At 39.6% G+C, this 21,282-nt stretch overlaps 1 protein-coding gene across 2 annotated transcripts in view; it reads left to right on the top strand.

Annotated features, from left to right (window-relative positions):
• The window catches only part of FRMD5 (FERM domain containing 5), a 291,969-nt gene that overhangs the window by 232,842 nt on the left and 37,845 nt on the right, over positions 1 to 21,282 (top strand). For both annotated transcript variants that reach the window (XM_053718464.1, XM_053718463.1), the window contains 3 exons: positions 5,938 to 6,029; positions 6,246 to 6,320; positions 6,510 to 6,578. In XM_053718464.1, the coding sequence (XP_053574439.1) occupies positions 5,938 to 6,029; positions 6,246 to 6,320; positions 6,510 to 6,578 (236 nt within the window). The remainder of the gene's footprint in view (positions 1 to 5,937; positions 6,030 to 6,245; positions 6,321 to 6,509; positions 6,579 to 21,282) is intronic.

Raw genomic sequence — 21,282 nt, 5'->3', positions numbered from 1 at the left:
ATATATATAGCAAAACAGGAAACAGCACTCTCTGGACTTAAGTAAAAAACAAGTAGTTTATTCAGTAACGTTTCGGGGAATGCTCCCCTTCATCAGACCCGATATATGAATTTTGTTATAGTCACCCCACCTTCCCTTATTTATCTGCTCTTAGAAAATGTTTCTTCCTTATTTTTTATGTTTTTTATGTAAAATCTTAATTTGAAAAATGTAATATTGTACTTTTGTACCCTTGTTTGGATAATAATGTCATTGTATCTGAATCACGATGAATGAATCATGATTAATTAAATAGTCAAGCAGGATTGGTATCAGTAGGGAACAGTGGGGGACTGGGGTTAATAGCATTGGGGGGGGGGGTCAGGTTAATTCTAGTGGAGCTCCTACATAGTTATGGCTAATTTTTGTTTTTGAGAGATCACCTTGCTATTAGATTTAATATGGGGGTGGGGGGGACCGGGAGTTGAGGTTAATAGTAATCAGGGATTCCATGTGGTAAGGTGTTAATTGTGTTGGGGTAGAGGAAGTGATTAGAGGTATGTTATCTAAAAAGGGTTGCCAAGCCTCAGTTTATTTCACTTCTACCATGGTTGGCAGTCTGAACTAGTTGTGCTGGTACAATGTAGCATTGCAGATGTGGGGGACCATTAATTACTAGTCAGACATAAAGAGTCTCAGCTTTTTTTTTTTTTTTTTTTTTTTAAGGTAGAACCTCTTTTTTTTATAACAAATGTGATTTCCTCCAACAACAAATGGGCCACTCATGGACCCTGCAGGGTTTTAAATACTATAGAGGAGAAATTATTTTCAAGTGCATAAGTAGTATGGTAAAAGATATACATACATTGCGGTAGATTCAAAAGCTGCAATAAAAACTGGTGATAATGTAAAAGAAAAATTTTAGATAATCCTGCTAATCTACAGAGGGAAAATATGATCAATCTTATGTTATGCTGTAAGATGTATGTATAAAGTTAGGGTGCGGTATAGGTGAGAAGAACCGCATAGTGAGCCCTCCTAAATTAGGAGGTTTATTATGTGGAGGGGGGGGGGAGGAGGTGGTAATTGAAGAGACATACTTAACTATAAGAAGGCTACTTTGATTAGTTTAGGATCTTGTGGTATGGGTTAGTATGGATCAATGCGGTAACAGACGGTACCTGAGGAGGACAAATGCAATATTAAAGGAAGCACTGCCCATTGACCACGTGAACCTCACATCTTTGCAGATAGAAAAGTGTGCTCTATTTGTTGTTAATGCGTGTTGGGAGGTAGAAGTGTAAAGAAGAAATCATTGTAACTCCATTGTATTGGTGCACCAGTTTCCATGACAACATGATATAACATGGTCTGCCCTAGTACTGCTTAGTCATAAACATACCATTATGCAACAAAGTAAGTCTTATTAGCTGAGCGTGGGCCCTACACTCAGCAACCTAAGAACCAGATGGAAACATATACGTCTATGTCCTAAGGGATAACAATATAATATAGTAGTGAGCTCTGTCTGATTTAATATTCAACTAAGAGCGAGAACCTCTAAGAAACACCTAATGCCAAACTGCTTGGAATACACAATCATACCTCCTACATCTGTAGCTGGATATATAGAGTGAATGGGCATATTAAGGTAGTGTCTCTCTCTCTCACCAGCAGGCAACTATGATAGTATAGCTTTGAATGGCTAAAAGTATGGGAACACATGGAGTTGGGCAGACAAGGAGAGAAACCCAGGGGAAAGATAAGTGACCAACCCATGAAGCAAAACTCTAAATTAAACTGTGATTAACCTATTTGTACCATAATGCTGCAAAGTGTTATTCAGCTATTGCATGAATCTTGTACAAAAACCCAATAACTGAGCTGACTTAAATATAATCTATGATAGGCAAATATATATGTGATACTATTGGTATCCCCCAAACAATGTTAGACAAGAAATATGAAGTAATCTAACATGGGGTTTATAGGTTCTCCATAAAGCAGTAGTAGAAGTGAAAAAAAGACCTCTAAAGTTTAAGTGTGAGATATAATCATACTGACATATATTTACAAAAGAATCTCCAAGTTTGTTGAAGTCTGTGGGAGATAAAATGAGCAAGTGTTTAACTAATTTATTAACTATTCTCACCATGATTATGATATGTTCTCATGTCCAGTTTCCAGGAGATCTGCTTGTCTAATATGTTCAATTTTAAATGGAGGTAGTACAGACTGCCAGATATTTCTGAGATCCGTGAAAAGACACTTGAGCTCATGAGAAGAAAACGTCTAAAGCATGAATGAGTGTTAATATGTATCAATACTGCCATCTAGAGGGCCAGGAGAGATAATGTCTATAAGTTGAAAGAGGGAAACTTCTATCGCAAGAGTGCAGTCATCCAGTAGCTATATTAATAAAGAGTTACCGATACAAAGTAGAAGGGTAATCTCCTGAAGTTTGGTATTTACAGACTACCACCTAAGCCGACACGTCTCAATAACAGAAAAAGCTGTAAATTATTATTATTTTTTTTTTTTTGGCACCTAGGTACTTCCACTAGAGTAAAAGCACCCTTTAACTAATGCTTAAATATAAGAAGTTAGGTAACATTATGAAGCATTAAGACATCTTTTCAAAATACCTCTCCTCGATAATATATACCATAATGTGAGCTTAGTAAGTGTCAGCAAAATAATAGAGTACATAGATTGTATATGAACGTGAAGTGTCTAAACACATAAACAGAACATTTAGGGATATCTGTGAACAGCGTAATATCTGTTTAGCAGTACTGTGATATAAAAGTAATAACCAAGGTGTCTTAAGGGGACATCTATTAACTAATCCCCACCTGATAGCTAAATATATAGCCTGTAATGTGTAAGTGAGGAACCTGTATGCTGAGTCTAAAACATTAAAGTATCAAACACATCGCAAATAAGTAGAAATATGATATAAACAATGATAGTGTGAACTGACAGAAGTACAATACACGTACTGCTGTAGCATTGACAAGGAAAAATACAGGAGCAACATGAACATCGTAAAAATGGCCAATGCAGTAGGGATTAGTGTGAGCTAAGATACGAAGAAGAGTCTAACTATATGCAAACTTTGGCAGCCACCATTAGTGAATTAGGGAGACTCATCTCTATATACAAATATAAACACACAGAAATGTCTCTAAGACCAATCTCCCTGTAGCTTCCTTGTGCAGCACCAGTGGCTAGCGGTATGTCATTATACACCACTATCCTAGTCCCTGTTCTTTCAACACGCTCCATAACCATCCATAGTAAACAAGATCAGGTCACTGCTCTTGCATATGATATAGGAACTACCAGGGTCCCATAATTTTCGGGGCAATGTCCTCCGTGCTACTCTGTGTAGACGTGACAAACCATGGTATAATAAGTGTCTGTCTTCACCACATATCTGTAAGGTAGTTGTCAGCTCGCCAGAAACACCCTCACTCACCATAGCAAGCTTAAGAGGCAGGACTGACTGTGAAGGTAGGCCAAAGGGCATCTCGTCATTACTGGCGGTGCTTGGCTTGATTTTAAGTAAGAATTTGAGATTCCTAACACCTCTGGCTGTTGTCAAGATCATAGAGTCACTCATAATTTTATCGGCACTAGAGGGAAGGAATTCTGTCTCCCAAACTTCCCGTGTTGACGGTATAGTGAGTTGAATCTCACCCATTTTAGTGAGGGTCAGCTTATCATCTCCCTGTGTAGGCTGAGGTTCAATATGTACTCTCACCTCTTTCTGACATTCCAACTGGTCGGAGTCTGCAGAGCTGGTAATGTGTGTCAGAGGCATCGCAAAGCCACTTTCACAGGTTGTGCTGTGTGTTTTGCTAGATAGGTCAGGAGAACAGGTAACACTCTCAAAGGCTGCCACGAGCATCCGATCCAGACTGAGGAAATGGGCATCAATTAATGCTATAAGTTTCTCTCCCCACGTGGCAGGCGCCATCTTAACTCCAGCCTAGAGGAAATATTGACGATATTTTGCTGGAAGTACCCTTCGTATACTCTAGAGAGGTGACCTATGTTAAGCAGGAAGATTGCACAGGAACTGCATTCTGTAGCTTCAAATTTGAAATCCAGCTGATGTCTCCTCAGACCTGCTGCGGAGCATAATGCCTGAATGCGGTATCACTGTATTCCATAGCATCAGCCGGTCAGCCTATATCGGGTAGTTAATCCGCTATTTGCAGTGCAAAATCGCCATGTTACTCAGATATCTTCATGTATAAGTCTTCTAGATTTAGTGAGGTCTGAAGGGTTATTAAATATAAGGAGAGCAAAGTTAGTTTTATGAAAGTAGTTAGATATTCAAAACGGAGCTCCCGAGTCTCAGCTTTTTAACCATACACTACCTCTTAAAGGAGCAATGATGTGAAAAGATGTGACTGTGCTACAAATATTTTTATATAATATTTATCTAGTAACTAGGGTTGAGAGAGACAATAGGTTAAAAACAACAATATAAAAGTATATATACACAGCACCTTACCAACTCTTAAAGGGACATGAAACCCAATTTTTTTTCTTTCATGATTCAGATAGAGAATACAATTTTAAACAACTTTGTAATTTACTTCTATTATCTAATCTGTTTCATTCTCGTGGTATCATTTGTTGAAGGAGCATCAATGCACTAATGGTTTCTAAATTAACTTATGGGTGAGCCAATCACAATCGGTATATATATATGCAGCCACCAATCAACAACTAGGACCTAGGATCTCTGCTGCTCATGAGTTTGCCTAGATAAACCTTTCAGCAAAGGAGGGAAGGAAGCAAATTAAATAATAGAAGTAAATTGGAAAGTTGTTTAAAATTGTATTCTCTATCTGAATCATGAAAGAAACATTTTGGGTTTCATGTCCCTTTAAGTTCCCACAGCACCATGAAGATGTATGATTAAGGGGAAATAAACCTGAAACATTGCCTGTCAGTTGGACCCTCATTTTCCAATAAAAAGTTTATGAAATTTTCATGGTGCTGTGGGAACTTATTTGGACTCTGTAATAGAAACAAAAATCAGTGTGTTGGCTATGATGTGGTAAGGTTCACATACAAGCAAGTCATCTGAGTGTGTCATAGAAGGGCTGGCTATTGAAGCTGGTAACAGTTGCTCCTTTGGCTGTAATTTTTATCCATAGTGCTGCCAATCCTCTTTTGAATATTGCAACTTTTACTTGCTTTGAGACACATCACAGACGTGACTGGAAGACTAGCCCAACACTCTTCCAGTCTACTAATGGGAGATATTGAAAGCAACATATACCTCAAAACAAATACTGGTTGTCTAAAGAAAATATATCTATTTTGTAAAAGAAAAGAAAACAGTTTTATTAAGTTTTTCTTAAATGTTTGCTATTGACCATTTATTATTGTTCTGAAAACCTAAAAATGTGGTACAATTTTTTTGCCTTTGTTTAGTGGGGGTAGGGTATAAACATTATGAGACTGGTTATCTTTGCTAGCAATGCTACAGCAGAAGCACTATGTCCACAAGGTACATTATATTCAAGCTAGAGAGCTTATCACAACATTTTAAAATATTTAATTTTAATGAATTATGTTGTTGATAACCTACACTCATAAATAGCTATAAAACGACCCTGGTTTTCCTGGTTGTTGCACATACCTACAGATGCCATTCAAACATTCAAGTATTTTTAAATATGACTGTTTTACGCAGAATTCCCCCTACATCAAAACAGACCACCACTCCACTACTTATGCTACAATATTTGCACTTTCAGGTGTGTTGAGAAATAAGTATGTTGTGCTTGTGTGCGGTTGTGTATACTGTATTGTTTTTAAATGTAATATTTACATACACTGACTACCTACAGTGGACACACCCAGACATAAAGAGTATACACTGACTTGACTGCTTCTGTTACTGTTTTGGAGTCTGACACTTAATCTCTACAGGATAAACGCTTAGTACTCACATTCCTGGCACCAACTCCTGAAGCCTGCAAACACTTATGGAAGTGTGGGGTGGAGAATCAATCCTTCTACAAGTAAATACAGTCATTATATACCGTCTTCATATACTGCTCCCCTATGCATAACAAAGTAGGTCCACCATCATCCACAGATCCATTTAATTTGGCCATACATTCTCCTATCTCATAAATGTTTTTTTCAACCTTTCAATGGAACCTTTCCCTTATACCAGCATTCTTTTGGTTTGCCCAGCCTCCTTTGGCACATTACGTTTTGTTCTCTGGTTTTAGGCTTGAGAACTCCAACCAGGTCCGCACAGTCTCCAGCAGCAACTTGTTCTTCAAAGGCAGTCGCTTCAGATACAGGTTTGTAGTAAATGTTAAAAAAACACTTATGTATTTTTTTCTCTTTTAGCTTGAGTTTACTATATCTCTGATTTACTGCATTATTCTATGTAAAACCATCTATTTTCGTTGATTTTTCTCCTCCTTTTGACTATTTCCCTTACTCAACACTTAGTTGACAATCTTCTTCAAAATTCTGTGTCTCCTCAGTGGTCGAGTTGCTAAAGAAGTTATGGAATCCAGTGCCAAGATCAAGAGAGAACCCCCTGAAATCCATAGGTATACAATATTAAATCCATGTATTTTGTTTTTTTGGAATTCTGACCCCCCCAAAAAAGACTTCTTTCCAATACCAATCTTAACTGAAATCTCTATTTACGTCCATAAAAGGGTATTACTAAAAGTAATACAAGCATGTCCCTTTAATACTGGCTTTACAATTTACAAAAATTGGAAAAAGGTTTAAAACTACACGTTTATTAACATTTATGCAAAATAGACGTTATCAAAGGAAAGATGCTGCCATAGGTATAGAGTAATGTGTAATGTCACTTCCAAAACCCCTTATCAAAGAATCCCCTGATTGGTCAACATCTGCCTATAGGTAATAACACAAATTTAAAAAGGTTACTAGAGTTTGACTAATTAGAAAATGGGAATTGTCACTTCCAGTATTCTAAATTCAGCAGCCATACTGTATAGCAACCTAAAGTAAAAATATAAGAGGGCTAGTGAACCCAGTAAGCGTGTAATATAAACTGGGGATAGAGCTAATAGCAGGGTGTTAGGGGATCACAACCACACTTGCATATATATTCATATACAATGAAGAACAAGCTATGCGCTCGAGGGCGTCCTCCTACCTGCGTACTGCTTTGATTTAACAAAGTCAGCCGATTGCTAGCTAAAATCCCTAAGTTGTAAACTGCATTTTCTTCTGTTAAGTGTGATCAGTCCACGGGTCATCATTACTTCTGGGATATTACTCCTCCCCAACAGGAAGTGCAAGAGGATTCACCCAGCAGAGCTGCATATAGCTCCTCCCCTCTACGTCACTCCCAGTCATTCTCTTGCACCCAACAACTAGATAGGATGTGTGAGAGGACTATGGTGATTTTATTTAGTTTTATTTCTTCAATCAAAAGTTTGTTATTTTTAATAGCACCGGAGTGTGTTATTCCTTCTCTGGTAGAGTTTGAAGAAGAATCTACCAGAGTTTTTTCTATGATTTTAGCCGGAGTAGTTAAGATCATATTGCTGTTTTCTCGGCCATCTGAGGAGAGGTAAACTTCAGATCAGGGGACAGCGGGCAGATTAATCTGCAAAGAGGTATGTAGCAGCTTTTATTTTCTGACAATGGAATTGATGAGAAAATCCTGCCATACCAATATAATATCATGTATGTATATTTTACATTTGAGTATTCTGGGGAATGGTACTTCACTGGAATTACACTGTGTATATAAGACTTTAGCCTATTTGCAAGCAACAGGCTTTTTAATAACTCTTAATTTATGTTAAACGTTTTTGCTGGAATGTAAAATCGTTTTCATTTTCTGAGGTACTGGGTGAATAAAATGTTTGGGCACTATTTTTCCACTTGGCAGTTGCTTGATCTAATTCTGACAGTTTACTGATCTCTCTCACCGTTGTGTGTGAGGGGGAGGGGCCTTTTTTTGGCGCTTTTGCTACGCATCAAAAATTTCAGTCAGAAGCTCATTGTTTTTTCCTGCATGTTCCGGTTCATCTTACAGAACTCAGGGGTCTTCAAAGCTTGTTTGAGGGAAGTAATTTTCACAACAGAGCTGTGAGATTGTAGTTGACTGTGATAAAAAAACGTTTATTCTTTAACTTTTTTATGCCATCAGGGTTAGTTATTCTTTGCTAATGGGAACAAGCCTTTGCTAAAATTGTGTTTTGTTTTTACAAAGTTTGATGCTGTAACCTTTTCAGTTTATTGATTTCAACTGTCATATATCTTTCTGTGCTTCTTAGGCACAGTACGTTTTTCATTGTATTTTACTTGAATAATATTTCCAAGTTGCAAGTTTAGTTGCTAGTGTGTTAAACATGTCTGATTCAGAGGATGAGACCTGTACTATTTGTGCTAACGCCAAAGTGGAGCCCAATAGAAATTTATGTACTAACTGTATTGATGCTACTTTAAATAAAAGTCAATCTGTACAAATTGAACAAATTTCACCAAACAACGAGGGGAGAGTTATGCCGACTAACTCGCCTCACGTGACAGTACCTGCATCTCCCGCTCGGGAGGTGCGCGATATTGTGGCGCCCAGTACATCTGGGCGGCCATTACAAATAACATTACAAGATATGGCTACTGTTATGACTGAGGTTTTGGCTAAATTACCAGAGCTAAGAGGCAAGCGTGATCACTCTGGGGTGAGAACAGAGTGCGCTGATAATGCTAGGGCCATGTCAGATACTGCGTCACAACTTGCAGAACATGAGGACGGAGAGCTTCATTCTGCGGCTGACGGTTCTGATCCAAACAGATTGGATTCAGATATTTCAAATTTTAAATTTAAGCTGGAAAACCTCCGTGTATTACTAGGGGAGGTGTTAGCGGCTCTGAATGATTGTAACACAGTTGCAATACCAGAGAAAATGTGTAGGTTGGATAAATATTTTGCTGTACCAACAAGTACTGACGTTTTTCCTATACCTAAGAGACTAACTGAAATTATTACTAAGGAGTGGGATAGACCCGGTGTGCCGTTCTCACCCCCTCCGATATTTAGAAAGATGTTTCCAATAGACACCACCACACGGGACTTATGGCAAACGGTCCCTAAGGTGGAGGGAGCAGTTTCTACTTTAGCTAAGCGTACCACTATCCCGGTGGAGGATAGCTGTGCCTTTTCAGATCCAATGGATAAAAAGTTAGAGGGTTACCTTAAGAAAATGTTTGTTCAACAAGGTTTTATATTGCAACCCCTTGCATGCATTGCGCCGGTCACGGCTGCAGCGGCATTCTGGATTGAGTCTCTGGAAGACAACCTTAGTTCAGCTACTCTGGACGACATTACGGACAGGCTTAGAATCCTTAAGCTAGCTAAATTCATTCATTTCGGAAGCCGTAGTACATTTAACTAAACTTACGGCTAAGAATTCCGGATTCGCCATTCAGGCGCGCAGAGCACTGTGGCTAAAATCCTGGTCAGCTGATGTAACTTCTAAGTCCAAATTACTTAATATACCTTTCAAAGGGCAGACCTTATTTGGACCCGGTTTGAAAGAAATTATCGCTGACATTACAGGAGGTAAGGGCCACGCCCTGCCTCAAGACAGAGCCAAACCTAAGGCTAGACAGTCTAATTTTCATTCCTTTCGGAATTTCAAAGCAGGAGCAGCATCAACTTCCACTGCTCCAAAACAAGAAGGATCTGTTGCTCGCTACAGACAAAGCTGGAGACCTAACCAGTCTTGGAACAAGGGCAAGCAGACCAGGAAACCTGCTGCTGCCCCTAAAACAGCATGAATTGAGGGCCCCCGATCCGGGATCGGATCTAGTGGGGGGCAGACTTTCTCTCTTCGCCCAGGCTTGGGCAAGAGATGTCCAGGACCCCTGGGCGCTAGAGATAATATCTCAGGGATACCTTCTGGACTTCAAATTCTCTCCTCCAAGAGAGAGATTTCATCTGTCAAGGTTGTCAACAAACCAAACAAAGAAAGAGGCGTTTCTACGCTGCGTACAAGAACTTTTGTTAATGGGAGTAATCCATCCAGTTCCACGGTCGGAACAGGGACAAGGGTTTTACTCAAATCTGTTTGTGGTTCCCAAAAAAGAGGGAACTTTCAGACCAATCCTGGATTTAAAGATCCTAAACAAATTCCTAAGAGTTCCATCGTTCAAAATGGAGACTATTCGGACAATTTTACCCATGATCCAAAAGGGTCAGTACATGACCACAGTGGATTTAAAGGATGCTTACCTTCACATACCGATTCACAAAGATCATTACCGGTATCTAAGGTTTGCCTTCCTAGACAGGCATTACCAGTTTGTAGCTCTTCCATTCGGATTGGCTACAGCTCCAAGAATCTTCACAAAGGTTCTGGGTGCTCTTCTGGCGGTACTAAGACCGCGGGGAATCTCGGTAGCTCCGTACCTAGACGACATTCTGATACAAGCTTCAAGCTTTCAAACTGCCAAGTCTCATACAGAGTTAGTACTGGCTTTTCTAAGGTCACATGGATGGAAGGTGAACGAAAAGAAAAGTTCACTCGTTCCACTCACAAGAGTTCCCTTCCTGGGGACTCTTATAGATTCTGTAGAAATGAAGATTTACCTGACAGAGGACAGGTTAACAAGACTTCAAAGTGCTTGCCGCACCCTTCATTCCATTCAACACCCGTCAGTGGCTCAATGCATGGAGGTAATCGGCTTAATGGTAGCGGCAATGGACATAGTTCCCTTTGCTCGCTTACACCTCAGACCACTGCAACTGTGCATGCTAAGTCAGTGGAATGGGGATTACTCAGATTTGTCCCCTTCTCTGAATCTGGATCAAGAGACCAGAAATTCTCTTCTATGGTGGCTTTCTCGGCCACATCTGTCCAGGGGGATGCCATTCAGCAGACCAGACTGGACAATTGTAACAACAGACGCCAGCCTTCTAGGTTGGGGTGCCGTCTGGAATTCTCTGAAAGCTCAGGGACAATGGAGTCAGGAGGAGAGTCTCCTGCCAATAAACATTCTGGAATTGAGAGCAGTTCTCAATGCCCTCCTGGCTTGGCCCCAGTTGACAACTCGGGGGTTCATCAGGTTTCAGTCGGACAACATCACAACGGTAGCTTACATCAACCATCAGGGAGGGACAAGAAGCTCCCTAGCAATGATGGAAGTATCAAAGATAATTCGCTGGGCAGAGTCTCACTCTTGCCACCTGTCAGCAATCCACATTCCGGGAGTGGAGAACTGGGAGGCGGATTTCTTAAGTCGTCAGACTTTTCATCCGGGGGAGTGGGAGCTTCATCCGGAGGTCTTTGCCCAAATACTTCGACGTTGGGGCAAACCAGAGATAGATCTCATGGCGTCTCGACAGAACGCCAAGCTTCCTCGTTACGGGTCCAGATCCAGGGATCCAGGAGCAGTCCTGATAGATGCCCTGACAGCACCTTGGGACTTCAGGATGGCTTACGTGTTTCCACCCTTCCCGATGCTTCCTCGATTGATTGCCAGAATCAAACAGGAGAGAGCATCAGTGATTCTAATAGCACCTGCATGGCCACGCAGGACTTGGTATGCAGACCTGGTGGACATGTCATCCTGTCCACCTTGGTCTCTACCTCTGAAACAGGATCTCCTGATACAGGGTCCTTTCAAACATCAAAATCTAACTTCTCTGAAGCTGACTGCTTGGAAATTGAACGCTTGATTTTATCAAGACGTGGGTTTTCTGAGTCAGTTATTGATACCTTAATACAGGCTAGGAAGCCTGTTACCAGACGGATTTACCATAAGATATGGCGTAAATACCTATATTGGTGTGAATCCAAAGGTTACTTTTGGAGTAAGGTTAGGATTCCTAGGATATTGTCTTTTCTACAAGAAGGTTTAGAAAAGGGTTTATCTGCTAGTTCATTAAAGGGACAGATCTCAGCTCTGTCCATTCTGTTACACAAACGTCTGTCAGAAGTTCCAGACGTTCAGGCTTTTTGTCAGGCTTTGGCCAGGATTAAGCCTGTGTTTAAAACTGTTGCTCCGCCATGGAGCTTAAACCTTGTTCTTAACGTTTTACAGGGCGTTCCGTTTGAACCCCTTCATTCCATTGATATAAAGTTGTTATCTTGGAAAGTTCTATTTTTAATGGCTATTTCCTCGGCTCGAAGAGTCTCTGAGTTATCAGCCTTACATTGTGATTCTCCTTATTTGATTTTTCATTCGGATAAGGTAGTTCTGCGTACTAAACCTGGGTTCTTACCTAAGGTAGTCACTAACAGGAATATCAATCAAGAGATTGTTGTTCCTTCTTTGTGTCCAAATCCTTCTTCGAAGAAGGAACGTCTACTGCACAATCTGGACGTAGTTCGTGCCCTAAAATTTTACTTACAGGCAACTAAGGAATTTCGACAAACGTCTTCTCTGTTTGTCGTTTACTCTGGTCAGAGGAGAGGTCAAAAGGCTTCTGCTACCTCTCTTTCCTTTTGGCTTCGTAGCATAATACGTTTAGCTTATGAGACTGCTGGACAGCAGCCTCCTGAAAGAATTACAGCTCATTCTACTAGAGCTGTGGCTTCCACTTGGGCCTTCAAGAATGAGGCCTCTGTTGAACAGATTTGCAAGGCTGCAACTTGGTCTTCGCTTCATACTTTTTCCAAATTTTACAAATTTGACACTTTTGCTTCCTCGGAGGCTATTTTTGGGAGAAAGGTTCTTCAGGCAGTGGTTCCTTCTGTATAAAGAGCCTGCCTATCCCTCCCGTCATCCGTGTACTTTTGCTTTGGTATTGGTATCCCAGAAGTAATGATGACCCGTGGACTGATCACACTTAACAGAAGAAAACATAATTTATGCTTACCTGATAAATTCCTTTCTTCTGTAGTGTGATCAGTCCACGGCCCGCCCTGTTTTTTTAAGGCAGGTAAATATTTTTTAAATTCTACTCCAGTACACCCTTGGCTTCTCCTTTCTCGTTGGTCCTTGGTCGAATGACTGGGAGTGACGTAGAGGGGAGGAGCTATATGCAGCTCTGCTGGGTGAATCCTCTTGCACTTCCTGTTGGGGAGGAGTAATATCCCAGAAGTAATGATGACCCGTGGACTGATCACACTACAGAAGAAAGGAATTTATCAGGTAAGCATAAATTATGTTTTCAAACAACATACATCCAAAGCATTCATATTTCTCATAATATGACAAATAGGTTGTAGCTCAAATAGTCAATTTTATGCAAAGCTAATACAATCTTCAAATTGTCAATATATATGAAACTGTGCTTAAAAAAACTGTATTAATGTTGTAGTCATAATAAGGACTGTACTACCATATTCACATGGGTAAACATTCTATAACCGTTCCTTAATTAGACCCAACAATTTTATCAAAAAACAGTAGAAGCACTTAAAGTATTAAATAGTATCAAATTGCGGTTATTTGGCGCGTTTCCGTCACTTGAACGCGAACGTTATAGAATGTTTACCCATGAGAATATGGTAGTACAGTCCTTATTATGACTACAACATAAATACAGTTTTTTAAGCACAGTTTCATATATATTGACAATTTGAAGATTGTATTAGCTTTGCATAAAATTGACTATTTGAGCTACAACCTATTTGTCATATTATGAGAAATATGAATGCTTTGGATGTATGTTGTTTGAAAATGCAGTTTACAACTTAGGGATTTTAGCTAGCAATCAGCAATTTGCTATACAGTATAGCTGCTGAATTTAGAATACGGAAGTAACAATTCCCATTTTCTAATTAGTCAAACTCTAGTAACCTTTTTAATTTGTGTTATTACCTATAGGCAGATGTTGACCAATCAGGGGATTCTTTGATAAGGGGTTTTGGAAGTGACATTACCCATTACTCTATACCAGAGCTTTCCAAACTTTTCATGTTGGCGACACACTAGCAAACAGGAGGTTAAACTAACTTGTTTTAAGAGATACGGACACATACATAAATTATATAATAACGAAATGTATTTACAAGTAACAGTATGTAAGTGCAAGAATTAAAAAAAGTTTAATATCACCAATAGCTACTTACTATTTTAATGGGATGTATGAGGTTGATGGGATGAACACAATTTCTGAATATTTGGTGGAATATTGGATAAAGACACTCGCATTTCATCATTAAGCATTTTTAAGCTTCTACTTCCTATCCATATATCAAGAGCAGGAGCAGCAATGCACTACTGGGAGCTAGCTGCAAAAAAAACGCCACTGACTTCAGCTCAGCATTTAAGCTGCTGCCGTCAGAGCTCGGTGAGTCCGATTGACAACTACCTGCACTACAAACACACTGCTGTCCCACTCACTGACTACATGTGCAGTCACAAGCCGATTAAGGAGACTGCACATGCAGTCAGGAGCCAATGTGCTACCAATGGGAATAGTTTTAGTTCCCACTGAGCTGCGCCAATAGGTTAAGATGATCTGTGACCCCCTAGGTATCAATCACGTGTCACGTAGCAGGCAGGCGGAAAGTCAGAAAAAAAAAAAAATTACAAAAATTTGTGCTGAAGCAGGGACACACCTACACACTGCTGCCGACACACTAGTGTGTCCCGACACACAGTTTGGAAAGCACTGCTCTATACCTATGGCAGCATCTTTCCTTTGATAACGTCTATTTTGCATAAATGTTAATAAAAGTGTAGTTTTAAACCTTTTTCCTATTTTTGATAATCACAGTGTATAATTTCTACACTTGGCTTAAATGTCATAAATCCCCTCTTTTCTCCCTAACCCCTTTATTTTACAATTTACAAGCCATAGTTCTTGATACATAGCTTTGCTTTTACTCTTTAAATAATTATATTTTAATTTATTACAAAGTGGCCATGGCGTGTGTAGTCCTAAATTCATCATATTTAAGTATGTTTTTGCTTAACAATCATATTATCAACCATATGCTTATTTTGTCCAAATTTAATAAAAAGAGTGGGTTAGCTGAATATTTCCATAGGTTCTATTTATATATCAGCCATTTATAAGCATGTGTGAGCTATACTATAAACATCTGGCTTCAGCCCCTAAGGGAATTCCACAGCCATCCTCTACTTTATTAGCTAGACATCTTTTATTTAGCTACTTTATTTATTTTGGTAATAAATAAATAGAAAATAAATACAAATTGTGCTTGTCATGCACTCCCTAAAGGGTCAAAAAAGCTCTGTATGGAGCTTGATGCCCCTCGTTTCCAGAGAGCTGCTCCATAACCTGTCCGCTTGCTCTGAGGCCGTGGACAGAAATCAACTCGATCAAATACGATCGGGTTTATTGACGCCCCCCCCCCTGCTAGCGGCTGATTGACCGCTAATCTGTAGGGGGCGGCATTGCACCAGCAGTTCACAAGAACTGCTGGTGCAATGATAAATGCCGACAGCGTATGCTATCGGCATTTATCGATGTGCGGCAGACAGGATACTCTACTTCGTATCATGTCCGCTCGCACATTGATAAATATGCCCCTCAGGGGTAGATTTATTAAGTGTATTAAGTAAAATAAAAAATCTGAGATTGTTGTTTCATTGTTTTCTTTTTCCTACATTTGAAGCTCTTTCATGGAGGCTTTATGTGCACAGAGCCTGGAAGCTACTAAGGACAGTAGCAGGACTGATATTTTGTCTTTCATTCTCGTTTAGAAAGGGATATGAACCTTTCAAGACATCCCTGGCCAATCATCCATCTGCTGTGCTGCTATCATTGTGATCCAATTGTCTTTACATTTTTTAATAGTAGCTTTCTGCACAAGCATTGTAAAAAACTTGCAATTTGTGTACAAAAATGAGTAATGTAGTTTTCATAAATATTGATGATTCTGGTAATAAAGATCTTCTGAAAATTTTATTTTAAAAGGTTTATTTTCATAAAAATAACTTACCCACATATTTCTAAAATTAACAGACAGCTAGATTACGAGTTTTGCGTTATGAGTGAAAAAGCATCGTTATGGCCCATAACGCTGCTTTTTCCCTACCGCTGCTATTACAAGTTTTGTCAGAATAGCTGTACCGCACACTTTTTTGGCCGTTACACAACGTCAGTACCGCACTTTAAGAAAAGTCCTTTTTCAATGGGATTTCCATAGCACCAGTATTACGAGTTTTGCTGTGAGGCCAAAAAGTGAGCGATATACCTTATACCGATAAGATTCGTATCGTCATCTAAAGTCAGTAGTTATGAGTTTTACGTTACAAAGCTGTAACATAAAAATCATAACTAAACTGGTACAAAGTACACTAAACACCCATAAACTACATATTAACCCCTAAACCGAGGCCCTCCCGCATCGCAAACACTATATTAAATTTATTAACCCGCTCCGGACATCGCCGCCACTTAAAAAATGTATTAACCCCTATTCTGCTGCTCCCCGACATCGTCGCCACTATAATAAAATTATTAACCCCTAAACCGCCGACCTCCCGCATCGCAAACACTATTTAAATATTAATAACCCCTAATCTGCCGTCCGCCCACACCGCCGCTATAATAAACCTATTAACCCCTAAACATAACCCTAACGTAACCCTAACACCCCCTAACTTAAATATAATTAAAATAAATCTAAATAAAACTTACTATTATCACCTAAATAATTCATATTAAAAATAAATACTTACCTGTAAAATAAATCTTTAAAGGGACAGTCTAGGCCAAAATAAACTTTCATGATTCAAATAGAGCATGTAATTTTAAACAATTTTCCAATTTACTTTTATCACCAATTTTGCTTTGTTCTTTTGGTATTCTTAGTTGAAAGCTTAACCTAGGAGGTTCATGTGCTAATTTCTTAGACCTTGAAGGCCACCTCTTTTCAGAATGCATTTTAACAGTTTTTCACCACTAGAGGGTGTTAGTTCATGTATTTCATATAGATAACACTGTGCTCGTGCACGTGAAGTTATCTAGTAGCAGGCACTGATTGGCTAAACTGCAAGTTTGTCAAAAGAACTGAAATAAAGGGGCAGTTTGCAGAGGCTTAGATACAAGATAATCACAGAGGTTAAAATTATATTAATATAACTGTGTTGGTTATGCAAAACTGGGGAATGGGTAATAAAGGTAATCTATCTTTTAAAACAAAAAAAATTCTGGTGTAGACTGTCCCTTTAAGCCACCATTCTGGTGTAGACTGTCCCTTTAAGCCAGCTACAATATAACTAATAAGTTACATTGTATTTAGCTTAGGTGTTATTTTTATTTCACAGGTAAGTTTGTATTTAATTTAACTAGGTAGACTAGTTAATAAATAGTTATTAACTATTTACTAGCTACCTAGTTAAAATAAATACAAATTTACCTGTAAAATAAAACCTAACCTGAGTTACACTAACACCTAACACTACAATAAAATTAAATAAATTAAATTAACAAAATACAATTATCTAAATTACAAAAAAATAAACACTAAATTACATAAAATAAAAAAAGAAATTATCAAAAATAAAAACGAATTACTCCTAATCTAATAGCCCTATCAAAATAAAAAAGCCCCCCCAAAAATAAAAAAAAACCCTAGCCTACACTAAACTGCCAATGGCCCTTAAAAGGGCCTTTTGCGGGGCATTGCCCCAAAGAAATCAGCTCTTTTACCTGTAAAAAAAAATACAAACAACCCCCCAACAGTAAAACCCACCACCCACACAACCAAACCTAAATAAACCTAAGCTCCCCATTGCCCTGAAAAGGGCATTTGGATGGGCATTGGCCTTAAAAGGGCATTTAGCTCTTTTAAATTGCCCAAACCCTAAGCTAAAAATAAAACCCACCCAATAAACCCTTTAAAAACCTAACACTAACCCCAGACGATCCACTTACAGTTTTTGAAGACCGGACATCCATCCTCATCCAGGCGGCAGAAGTCCTCATCGAAGCTGGCAGAAGTTTTCATCCAGACGGCATCTTCTATCTTCATCCAGCGCGGAGCGGGTCCATCTTCAAGACATCTGGCGCGGAGCATCCTCTTCTTACGATGTTCACTGAAGAATGAAGTTTCCCTTTAAATGACGTCATCCAAGATGGCATCCCTTACATTCCGATTGGCTGATAGAAGTCTATCAGCCAATAGGAATTAAGGGGGGGGAATCCTATTGGCTGTTGCAATCAGCCAATAGGATTGAGCTTTCATCTTATTGGCTTCTTGCTCCTTGCTTTACCAACCTTCTGTTTCATGGTCCGTATCATTCTAGTTTTGGGGCAGGTTTGGGAAATGGTGTAAATGGAAAACTCTTCGTTTGATTTCATTATTAGTTCTGTAAATTCTAGATTTTCTTCAAGATGGAATGGGTATAATTTTTATTTTATCATTTTTTTTCAGTGGTTGATACTAGTTCTTCACCATGATATTTTGACATTTGGACCAATTGGATTCCTTTTGAGATTCCTATGTTATATAAGCTAAAAAAGATTGTATACATGTCACATTCATATGGTTAATCCTTGTTCAGGATGGATTACTTATGTTATCAATTTTGCTCCATTCTATTGGTATCCCTTGTTGAAGAACAATGCACACCTGGGAGCTAGCTGAACAGGTGCCCAATCAGCAGCTAGCTCTCACTACAGGTCAGGAATCATTGGTGGCCTACAGATTGGTACTCCCAGGCTTCATGGGCAAAAGGGGCAGAACCCAGAAGCTCAGATCAATCCCCTCAATCTCAGCTCCCATAGAAGATACAACCCCCCCCCCCCCCATTTGAAAGATAATTGTCTGCTCTTTCAAATACTGGTGCTATTGGAGCAGTACCACACAACAGATCATTTAAAAATAAAGTAGAAAAAACACATGGGGATTTGCTTGGGAATGGGTCATTATATGTGCAATAAAAAAAATCTGGTATGTGTAGAGACCCCTAATAAAGTTTATTTTCTATTAGACAAATCCCTCTCTCAAAAAAAGATAAGAATTTTGTCTGTATAGGCAGGTGATCACTGTGGTAGCAGTAAACACCTTGCAAGAAAAAAAGTGCTTTTATTTCTATACTGAACAATTGGGTGTCTAATCTATATTATAACCCCAAAAGCTTGTATGGGCTTCTATTTCACACTTGGCTACCCATGATGACAATTTAGTGCTAGATTACAAGTGGAGTGCTATATATTGCTTTCAACATGTGAACTGGTATTAAAAGATAGCTGCAATGTGAACGCAAGCTCGGATTCGCATTGCTAGGAATCATTGCGCTCACAAGAGCGCACTTCCATAGGCTCCTATGGGAGCCTCATTCTGATGCTGTCAGAGACGGCATCAGAAACACTGCACCAGCGAAGGGGGTAAGTTGCGCAGTGATGGCAGCAAGTATAAATATATATATGTATATAAGCATATACTGTCTATATATACATTTACTGGGAACACACAGTTCCCATTGACTGCAATATAAAGGCACTTTATAGTGCCTTTTTTTTCTAAAACCCCACTCCCATCAAAATTTACCCCAAAATACTGCCTAGTGCAGTAAATTTATTAACAAATAAATATGCTGCCATCTTTATTTTTTAATAAACTACACTAGACAGTATTGTGTGGGCATTTGGGACAGATTTATAAAATTAACCAGAGATCCGATCTCTGGTTAATTTTAATGTACTTGTAATGGCTGGTTAATAATTGCACTCCCATTTGCGGGAGTGCAATAATTTAGTGCTCCACTTGTAATCTAGCCCTTAGTAAAGTGATCAAAGTAACAGCAGTGGTCACTTGGCCATTCTCAGTATTATTTATACTAATACCAATTTGGTCAGAAAACCAAAAACCATTTTGGATCAAATCGGTATACTCTATTGGAAAATACTTCTATTTCAGCAGAGGATATTAAGAGGAAGGGTAAAAGTAAATCATTAGCCCATCTCTCTTAACCTCACCTTACTTTTATATTCATGGATTCAGATTCCTAAAGACTCTCTCTCCCCCTTGCACCTGATCCCAAAAACATTCTCATTACTGCAAATCTGCATCTCATCTCATGTCACTCTCCCTCTTGCTCATACTAGTTGCTGGTGACATCTCTCCTAATCCTGGTCCCCCACAATGTCCTAGCCTTGCACACCCATGTGTGCCTTTCAATAAACTTCAAAAATAAGTCTGGTAACCTTAATCTCATTCCTCTCGCATCTAAAGCCACCACCCCTTAAATTGTGCACTCTGGAACTCTCGCTCTGTTTGCAACAAGCTCACTTCTATCCATGACCTATTTATCTCCCACTCTCTCAATCTTCTGGCTCTCACAGAAACCTGGCTCTCTCCTTCAGACACAGCTTCTGCCGCTGCACTGTCACATGGGGGTCTTCTCTTCAGCCACACTCCTAGGTCTGATATTAGACAAGGAGGTGGTGTTGGCAGGGGCATATTAATGCATAGGCCAAGAAGGCCAGTGCCTAGTGTGGCAGATTTTGGGGGGCGGCACTTGGCCCCACTCACTTTGCATAGTACTAGAATAGAAGAAAACAGAGTGCAGGGCTGCTAGCAGGTTTACATTCAGTGCACGATCTCCCTGCACAACCCCTGCACACTCTGCAAAAGAGATCTGTAGCTTCCTTTTTGTTAGAGTGGTGGGACCCGCCTAGGGCAGCAAAAAACCTAAATACAGGTAAGCCACTGGGTGTTGGTATTTTACTTTCCTCTTGTTGCACCTTTCAACAAATACAGCCCTTCTCTTCCCTCACATTTTCTTCATTCGAAACACACACAATTAACTTATTCTCTCCCCTCTCTATACGCTTTGCAGTCATATACCACCACCCCCCCGGCATATAAACTTTATTTCTAGATTAATTTGCTGCCTGGCTACCCTATTTCCTTTCCTCAGACACCCCTGCCCTTCTTGGTAACTTCAACATCCCTATTGACAACCCCACTGCCTCCTCTGCAAAACAACTTCTGCAACTTACTTCCTCTTTCGGCCTGTCTCAATAGACTGACTCTCCCACTCTCAAACTTCACAAACTCCCCTTTTCCTCTTTCTGACCATCATGTCCTCACTTGCAACATCACATCTCTCCCTACAACTCTCCCTCCTTCTACCCCTCACACCAAACTTCACAGAAGTATCAAGTCACTAGATCAGAAACAGCTTGCTAGCTCTCTCGAACCTCTCCTCTCTTCCATCCCCTCCTTTTCCTGCCCTGATGAATCTATCTGCCATTATAATTCCACCCTTACATCTGTCCTTGAAAATCTAGCCCCACCTACCATAGCTCGGAAATCATACACTCATGCTCAGCCCTGGCATACTCCTCTGACACTGTACCTACGCAGATGTTCCCATACTGCAGAG

The sequence above is a fragment of the Bombina bombina genome, chromosome 6, assembly GCF_027579735.1.
Source record: "Bombina bombina isolate aBomBom1 chromosome 6, aBomBom1.pri, whole genome shotgun sequence".
Classification (NCBI taxonomy): domain Eukaryota; kingdom Metazoa; phylum Chordata; class Amphibia; order Anura; family Bombinatoridae; genus Bombina; species Bombina bombina.
The sequence above is the reverse complement of the archived record's forward strand: the minus strand, read 5'-3'. Positions and strand labels throughout refer to the sequence as shown.